The sequence below is a fragment of the Oncorhynchus kisutch genome, linkage group LG16, assembly GCF_002021735.2.
Source record: "Oncorhynchus kisutch isolate 150728-3 linkage group LG16, Okis_V2, whole genome shotgun sequence".
In the NCBI taxonomy this organism is placed as follows: domain Eukaryota; kingdom Metazoa; phylum Chordata; class Actinopteri; order Salmoniformes; family Salmonidae; genus Oncorhynchus; species Oncorhynchus kisutch.
This window is the reverse complement of record NC_034189.2, coordinates 7,007,428-7,017,142: the sequence shown is the minus strand read 5'-3', so window position 1 is coordinate 7,017,142 and position 9,715 is coordinate 7,007,428. Positions and strand designations below refer to the sequence as shown.

Below are 9,715 nucleotides of genomic sequence, written 5' to 3'. Positions count from 1 at the left end.
AACTATAAATAAGTATAGCTAAATAAATGAATCAATAAAAACGTCATCACCATCATCATATGCCCATTCGCACAGTTATTGGCGAATATGTCTGATTCAATGTAAGTGTATGGATCCCACACCCAGGCGAGAGGTTCGCAGTAGCGGGAACCCCCCCCCCCTCCCCCCGTCTCTCGGGCGGGCCGCCAGGTCCCGCACGCTCCAACCCCGTCTTGTTCACTTTCCACCCCGCCTCGGAGAGAGAGGTGGGGAGGAGTTGGGCGTGTGTAGTCTGGTGTGTATGGTGGGGTTAGAGGGATGGGGGTGGGCGCCGGAGAGGGGGGGGGGGGGGGGGGTCTCTAGCTTGCCTAGCCGTCTCGTAGTTACGTGGGGAGGTGTTGCGGGGGGTTGGGGGGAACCGCTCTCTCTCGCTCCAACCCTGGCTGCCTGCCGGCGCGCAGCCTGCCTGTTACTATATAAACACATACTGAGAGAGGCTGCCTGCGCTTCCCACTACACACACTCAGAGAAACCTGTATGTGAAAGACAGATGGAGTTCGAGAGGGACAGAGAGAGAGTGACACGACAGAGAGTGTGTGTGTGAGTGAGAGAACGAACGCTACTAGTTGGGAAAGAAGGTATAGAGAGACAGGGGAGACGACTAACGGTTGCCTAAAGCAGCATCAGAAGACTCGGTGACGGTCTCTCTCTGGCTCCACCGGGCTCCCGCGCGCTCTGCTGCAAGAACTAACTGCAAAACGGATTATTTAATTTTGTAATTTTTTTAAAATGTATTTTTCTCTTCGTCTGCTTCTTGAATAACACTTTATTTTACAATCTTGAGAAAGATTTAAGCAGGTATAATACGTGTTTTTTTTTGGCGGAATAGAGGGAGAGGGGTTATTCTGGGAAGGTTTTCCTCTACTTTCCATTTCTTGTAACTTTTTTAAAAGAAAAGCCCCAGTTTATTTTCAGAATACTTTCCGAGACTCGCTCACTGTTTCCACGTGCGCTCTGAGAGCGGGACAAATAACTGTCAAACGGATCTTTTTTTTATCCCGTATTGTTATATTTTCTTATTTAGGGAAATTGACCTACAAAAATCGAACCAAAAATGAGATTTCAAACGTTAATTCATCAGTTTCCACTCTCGATGAATGCTTTCCTTCATTAAAGTTATTGAAGGTGACGTTTTTTAAAAGGACTTTGTAACATATTTCTTTACACACTGATTGATAACCTTGGAACTGCGAGAGGGGAGAGAGTTCAGCGCGTCATCTCCATTGAATTGTTATCTATTTCAACGAGAACAAAAACTAGCATTTTTATAGTTATTTATTTCATAATCAATCAATTACAATCAATCAAATCATTTTTATCGATAACCATCGATATATTGATTGATCATCCTCAGAGCATTTCCAATTCCTTATAACTCAACTTCCCTGCACGGTGGTGAGATCAGTGATTTCCTCCTCCCCTCCACCACCATCACCCAGACACCGACCCTTCCTCGCCATGCTATTCGATAACTTTGACCTGGTTTCAGCCTTGGCCACGCTAGCGGCCTGCGTGGTGTCCATGGTCCTCCTCCTAGTTGTGTCCCAGCAACTCTGGCAGCTCCGATGGACGTCGACCCGGGATAAGAACTGCAAGCTGCCGATGCCCAAAGGTTCCATGGGGTTCCCCATCATAGGAGAAACCTGCCACTGGCTCGTCCAGGTAAGACCGTTACAATATGTCTCTCTCTCCCTCTGTCTTTCTGTCTGTGATCGTTTTGTGGGTCTGTGGATGATTGCGGGTCTCTTTTTAAAAAAATTTTTTACGCACGTGTCTCTGTCTGTCAGTGGGTGTTTCTAGCCATGTGGAGGTGTGCGGGTCCACGAGGTTCATCTCCCTCTGGTCTTTTCTTCTTCTTCTGTTGGATGACAATACCTGTTCCACGTCCAGTTAGTCATTTAATACACTCACATCGGATGTGTATCCTACACTCACTACACGGCCATGTGCGTCATTTTTGTTTGTTTGTTGTTGATGTTATTTATCCTTATATAAGATTGAGTTCATGGTTAGGAGGTTAACGGTCAGGGAGGGGGGGGGCAGGGTAGACTAGGTGTTAATTAAGGTGAGAGTTGGTCTCTCTCTGTCCCCCCCCCCCCCCCCCCCCCTGTCTCTGTGCCTCCCTAGACCGGCTCCCTCTCCTCGGTCTCTGTGTCTCCCTAGACCGGCTCCCTCTCCTCGGTCTCTGTGTCTCCCTAGACCGGCTCCCTCCCCTCTCCTAGCTGTCCCCGAGTCGCTTTAGCGCAACGTCTAAATGTAGTATTTTGGAAGCGTCAAGTTACTGAAACACGAACCATTTTTTCTATTGTGAATGTGTGTGCACAGTCGTGCGTAATAGTTGTGTGAATGAAATATTTGGCAACTTATCCACGGCTTGTTTATATTGGTCACTCTAGCGCAGGCTAGAATTCATATCACGACCCATAAGCATGAAGAACTTGGCTTTTTATTAAAGTGTTCAAACTACTAAACAGAATTTCATTCAACTTTAATGGATCCGTCACACAGTCAGTAGCTTCTTAATAGGTCCCATCAGCGTGATATGAACAAGATCGATAAAAAGGTTGCGCGTGGGGGGGGGGGGGGGGGGGGGGGGGGGGGGGGGTTAATATAATAGTGAACGTGTCGTTTTAAAAAGTGATTAGATTCATAGAACGACCCCGCGAGGCTGCACGTGAGTCCCGTCACTAAAGCTGCACTTGTCAGCGCGCTGATGTGTCCCAGGAGCGCGCGCACACACGCACAGAGCGAGAGAGCAAGACGGCACGTTGTGTGGGGCTTGAACTCTCGGTGCTCCGCTCCCTGCGTGCGCTTTCATTTATACACGGTGCGACGCGTTCCCGGAATGCGCCGGGGACGAACCGCGGCCAAGTTTATAGAGAGGGAGAGAAAACATTAAAATCTCTCTCTCTCGCTCTCTCGCTTGGACAACTGACTTGTCAGTTAGGCTAAAACATGGAAAACCAGGCAATACAATGACACGTTTCTTTGGGTAAGTTTTCAGCTGTGCGCAGGGTAATAACTGCTATTAGTCACAGATATCCCCCCAAATCCAGTCCCTAGAGGTCAAAACGCAAAACTGGAACAGTGTGTGTTATATAATGTTTCCAAGTAAAAAGCTTTGAAATGTGTCTGAATGCACTGAGATGCTTGTTGCTTCCATGCTTCAGAGAGAGAGAATATATATATATAGAGAGAGAGACAGTTTGCCAGCTGTGTGTGTGTCTCTGTGTGTCTGTGTGTCTCTGTGTGTGTCTCTGTCTGTGTGTCTCTGTCTGTGTGTCTCTGTCTGTGTGTCTCTGTGTGTGTGTGTCTCTGTGTGTGTGTGTGTCTCTGTGTGTGTCTGTGTGTGTTTGTGTGTCTCTGTGTGTGTGTTTGTGTGTGTGTGTCTGTGTGTGTGTGTGTCTCTGTGTGTGTGTGTCTCTGTGTGTGTCTGTGTGTGTTTGTGTGTCTGTGTGTGTGTGTGTCTCTGTGTGTGTCTGTGTGTGTGTGTGTCTCTGTGTGTGTGTGTGTCTCTGTGTGTGTCTGTGTGTGTTTGTGTGTCTCTGTGTGTGTGTTTGTGTGTGTGTGTCTGTGTGTGTGTGTGTCTCTGTGTGTGTGTGTCTCTGTGTGTTTGTGTGTCTCTGTGTGTGTGTCTCTGTGTGTGTGTGTTTAAGTACTGTGTGCGTATTAGTGTGCATGCATCGTGTGTGTGTGTGTGTGTGTGTGTGTGTGTGTGTGTGTGTGTCTGTGTGTGTGTGTCTCTGTGTGTTTGTGTGTCTCTGTGTGTGTGTTTGTGTGTGTGTGTGTGTGTGTGTCTGTGTGTGTGTGTGTCTCTGTGTGTGTGTGTCTCTGTGTGTTTGTGTGTCTGTGTGTGTGTCTGTGTGTGTGTGTGTCTCTGTGTGTGTGTGTTTAAGTACTGTGTGCGTATTAGTGTGCATGCATCGTGTGTGTGTGTGTGTGTGCATTTGATTGATATATTTAAAAACAATCACATCAGAAGAGAAACCGTGCACCTCCAGCCAAACTCCCTTCACTTCTCATTTACTTCGAGGGAAACGTCCTGATGGTTAGTTCTACCTCTCTGCCAGGGTTAACGGGAGACGGGTGTGTGTGTCTGCTACCGTGCAAGCTCCCGGTAAATCGATCCGCTTACTCACCCCCCCCCCCCCTCCATCTCTGCCACGTCATCCTATCTCTCAAAAACTCACCCTTCACCACATAAACACAGTCACACACACACACACACACACACACACACACACACACACACACAGAGACATTAATCCATGTTTCTCATGTTCCAAATGTCAAATTTCAAAGTGTTTTATGTTTTATGTTAGTTCTGGAATATTAAAGTTAGGAATGAACTCTGAAAGGTTTAGATAAAGGTTAAGGTTTGGGACAAAAAACTCAAAAACAACTTTCTATTGGTGGATTCAAACATGCAACATTTTCACACAACGCCATAGAACAACCGAAACTGAAGGCAACAATGCTCACAGTTGTCACTAGAGGCCAGAGACAACGGCATCTCCACATGTCCTCGGAGGGATGGATGTGGTATTGTGACCGGCTGAGAGAGAGAGGGCCGTATGTGTCAGTGTTTCTGAATGATGTCATAACCTTCATGTCCGTGTCATTAATGTCATGGCTCTGTTCTTCTGGTCACCGTCAGTCTGTTCTTACGCACACACATACACACACACACACGCACACACACACACGCACACGCACACGCACACGCACGCACGCACGCACGCACGCACACACACACACAAACACACACACACACACACACACACACACACACACACACACACACACACACACACACACACACACACACACACACACTCACACTCACACTCACACACACACCCGCACTCACACACACTCACACACACACACTCACACACACACACACAAACACGCACTACAACCATAAAACTAGACAATACGGACTACTGACTACAACCCCCAACTAGACAATACAGACTACTGACAACAACCCCCCCAACTAGAATATACAGACTACTGACAACAACCCCCCAACTAGACAATACAGACTGCTGACTACAACCCCCCAACTAGACAATACAGACTACTGACTACAACCAAGACAATACTGACTACAACCATCCAACTCGACAATACAGACTACTGACTACAACCCCCCAACTAGACAATACAGACTAATGACTACAAACATACAACTCGACAATACAGACTACTGACTACAACCCCCCAACTAGACAATACAGACTGCTGACTACAACCATACAACTACACAATACAGACTACTGACTACAACCATACAACTACACAATACAGACTACTGACTACAACCCCCCAACTAGAAAATACAGACTACTGACTATAACCCCCCAACTAGACAATATAGACTACGGACTACAACCCCCAACTAGACAATACAGACTGCTGACTACAACCATACAACTAGACAATACAGACTACTGACTACAACAATCCAACTAGACAATAGACTGCTGACTACAACTAGACAATAGAGACTGCTGACTACAACTAGACAATACAGACTACTGACTACAACTAGACAATACAGACTACTGACTACAACTAGACAATACAGACTGCTGACTACAACTAGACAATACAGACTGCTGACTACAACTAGACAATACAGACTGCTGACTACAACTAGACAATACAGACTGCTGACTACAACTAGACAATACAGACTGCTGACTACAACCATCCAACTAGACAATACAGACTGCTGACTACAACTAGACAATACAGACTGCTGACTACAACTAGACAATACAGACTGCTGACTACAACTAGACAATACAGACTGCTGACTACAACTAGACAATACAGACTGCTGACTACAACTAGACAATACAGACTGCTGACTACAACTAGACAATACAGACTACAGCCATACAACTAGACAATACAGACTGCTGACTACAACTAGACAATACAGACTACTGACTACAACTAGACAATACAGACTGCTGACTACAACTAGACAATACAGACTACAGCCATACAACTAGACAATACAGACTACTGACTACAACCATACAACTAGACAATACAGAATACTGACTACAACAATCCAACTAGACAATACTGACTACAACCATCCAACTAGACAATACAGAATACTGACTACAACAATCCAACTAGACAATACAGAATACTGACTACAACCATACAACTAGACAATACAGACTACAGCCATACAACTAGACAATACAGAATACTGACTACAACCATCCAACTAGACAATACAGAATACTGACTACAACCATACAACTAGACAATACAGACTACAGCCATACAACTAGACAATACAGACTACAGCCATACAACTAGACAATACAGACTACTGACTACAACCATACAACTAGACAATACAGAATACTGACTACAACAATCCAACTAGACAATACTGACTACAACCATCCAACTAGACAATACAGAATACTGACTACAACAATCCAACTAGACAATACAGAATACTGACTACAACCATACAACTAGACAATACTGACTACAACCATCCAACTAGACAATACTGACTACAACAATCCAACTAGACAATACTGACTACAACCATCCAACTAGACAATATCGACTACAACAATCCAACTAGACAATATCGACTACAACAATCCAACTAGACAATACAGGCTACTGACTACAACCCCCTACTAGACAATACAAACTACTGACTACAACCATAAAACTAGACAATATCGACTAAAACAATCCAACTAGACAATACAGACTACAACCCCCCAACTAGACAATACAGACTACCGACTACAACACCCCAACTAGTCAATACAGACTACTGACTACAACCCCCAACTAGACAATACAGACTACTGACTACAACCACCAACTAGACAATACAGACTACTTACTACAACCCCCAACTAGACAATACAGACTACTGACTACAACCATCCAACTAGACAATACAGACTACTGATTACAACCACCAACTAGACAATACGGACTACTGACTACAACCCCCAACTAGACAATACAGACTACTGACTACAACCCCCAACTAGACAATACAGACTACTGACTACAACCCCCCAATTAGACAATACAGACTACTGACTACAACTCCCCAACTAGACAATACAGACTACTGAGTACAACCATGCAACTAGACAATACAGACTACGGACTACAACCCCCCAATTAGACAATACAGACTACTGACTACAACCCCCCAATTAGACAATACAGACTACTGACTACAACCCCCCAATTAGACAATACAGACTACTGACTACAACCATGCAACTAGACAATACAGACTACTGACTACAACCATACAACTCCATCCCCCTTGTCCCCTCCTCCATCCTCCTTGTCCCTCCTCCATCCCCCTTGTTCCTCCTCCGTCCCCCTGGTCCCTTCTCCATCCCCCTTGTTCCTCCTCCATCCCCTGGTCCCTCCTCCATCCCCCTGGTCCCTTCTCCATCCCCCTGGTCCCTCCTCCATCCCCCTGGTCCCTCCTCCATCCCCCTTGTCCCCTCCTCCATCCCCCTGGTCCCTCCTCCATCCCCCTGGTCCCTCCTCCATCCCCCTTGTCCCCTCCTCCATCCCCCTGGTCCCTCCTCCATCCCCCTGGTCCCTCCTCCATCCCCCTGGTCCCTCCTCCATCCCCTTGTCCCCTCCTCCATCCCCCTGGTCCCTCCTCCATCCCCCTTGTCCCCTCCTCCATCCCCCTTGTCCCCTCCTCCATCCCCCCTTGTCCCCTCCTCCATCCCCCTGGTCCCTCCTCCATCCCCCTGGTCCCTCCTCCATACCCCCTTGTCCCCTCCTCCATCCCCCTTGTCCCTCCTCCGTCCCCTCTTTTTCTCCACATCAGATGCTCCTGTCGTGAGTGGAGAGAGTGACAGTGAATTGACATGTATTGTTAGGTCAGGGCAACTACAGGGACTCTTTCACCTCATTTATACACACACACACACACACACACACACACACACACACACACACACACACACACACACACACACACACACACACACACACACACCACACACACACACACACACACAACACACACACACAGACAGACAGCCCACTCTCTCTTTCCCTCAGAGTGGTGGCTTCTTGCTGATCCCTCTCTCTTCTGTTCTCACCACACACACACACACACACACACACACACACACACACACACACACACACACACACACACACACACACACACACACACACACACACACACACACACACACACACACACACACACACACACACACACACACACACACACTCACCTCCTCCAGTGTTCTGGGGTTACCCCTGTCCCACTCGCTGATCTGAATAAATATAATTATAGAGCTGTGTGTGTGTGTGTGTGTGTGTGTGTGTGTGTTTTGTGCTGTCGGCCTAATAAAGGAGTCATTTGTATAACATTTCCACTCGCTCCACAAAGGCTACATTTATAGTAGTCTGACCGACTCACACCAGTCCAATCTACACACACTGGGAGTCTATTTTTGTATCCTTCCACCGTGTTTGGAAAAAAGTAGTTCCTTTTATTGAGCACCACTATGAAATATCTGATACAATTTATTACTGCAGAATACAAATAAAGTTATGAGAGAGAATGGTGGCTTCTGGGAAACACCCAGTCTATATACAGTGTTGTAACGATGTGCAAATAGTTAAAGTACAAAAGGGAAAAATAAATATGGGTTGTATTTATAATGGTGTTTGTTCTTCACTGGTTGACCTTTTCTTGTGGCAACAGATCACAAATATTGCTACTGTGATATTTCACCCAATAGATATGGGAGTTTATCAAAATTGGGTTTGTTTTCAAATTCTTTGTGGATCTGTGTAATCTGAGGGAAATATGTGTCTCTAATATGGTCATACATTTGGCAGGAGGTTAGGAAGTGCAGCTCAGTTTCCACCTCATTTTGTGGGCAGTGTGCACATAGCCTGTCTTCTCTTGAGAGCCATGTCTGCCTACGGCGGCCTTTCTCAATAGCAAGGCTATGCTCACTGAGTCTGTACATAGTCAAAGATTTCCTTAATTTTGTGTCAGTCTGTCTCTCTCTCTCTCTCTTTTTCTGTGTGCCTTAATGTCTTTGTGTGTCTCTCTCTTTCTCTCTGTCACTCTCTCTGTCTCTCTACTGAGTGATGGAGAAGTGGGGCCTGGTTTTGGTTTGCCGCAGGGTGTGTGTGTGTGTGTGTGTGTACTGTACAACATATAGGGGTGTTCCACATGCACAGGGTACAAGGGTCTCTTTCACTCTCTGTTATTGCACTGCCATGCACACCGGTAGTGTGTGCTTTCTCTCTCCCCCAATCTATCTCTCTCTCCCCCAATCTCTGTCTCCCTCTCCCCCCCTCTCTCTCCCTTGACCTCTTGGCCCACGTTTGAAGTCTGTTTTTGGAATAAGAGACAGAAGGAGAGAGGAGAAGAGGGGGCAAAAGAGGAGGAGAGGAGGAGAGAGGGCAGGAGAGGAGGAGAGAGGGCAAGAGAGGAGGAGAGAGGGCAAGAGAGGAGGAGAGGGAGGAGAGGAGGAGGAGAGAGGGCAAGAGATGAGGAGAGGAGGAGACGGCAAGAGATGAGGAGAGAGGAGAGAGGGCAGAGAGGGGAAGAGAGGAGGGAAGAGGGCCAAGAGAAGGAGAGGAGGGAGAGGGCAAGAGATGAGGA

General features: G+C 46.6%; 1 protein-coding gene across 1 annotated transcript in view; it reads left to right on the top strand.

Annotated features, from left to right (window-relative positions):
* The first annotated feature begins 445 nt into the window (after window positions 1-445).
* LOC109885013 (cytochrome P450 26B1) overlaps window positions 446-9,715 on the top strand; it is a 29,276-nt gene continuing 20,006 nt past the window's right edge. The window contains exon 1 of the mRNA XM_031793062.1: window positions 446-1,701. Coding sequence (XP_031648922.1) covers window positions 1,498-1,701 — 204 coding nt within the window. The 5' untranslated portion in view covers window positions 446-1,497. The remainder of the gene's footprint in view (window positions 1,702-9,715) is intronic.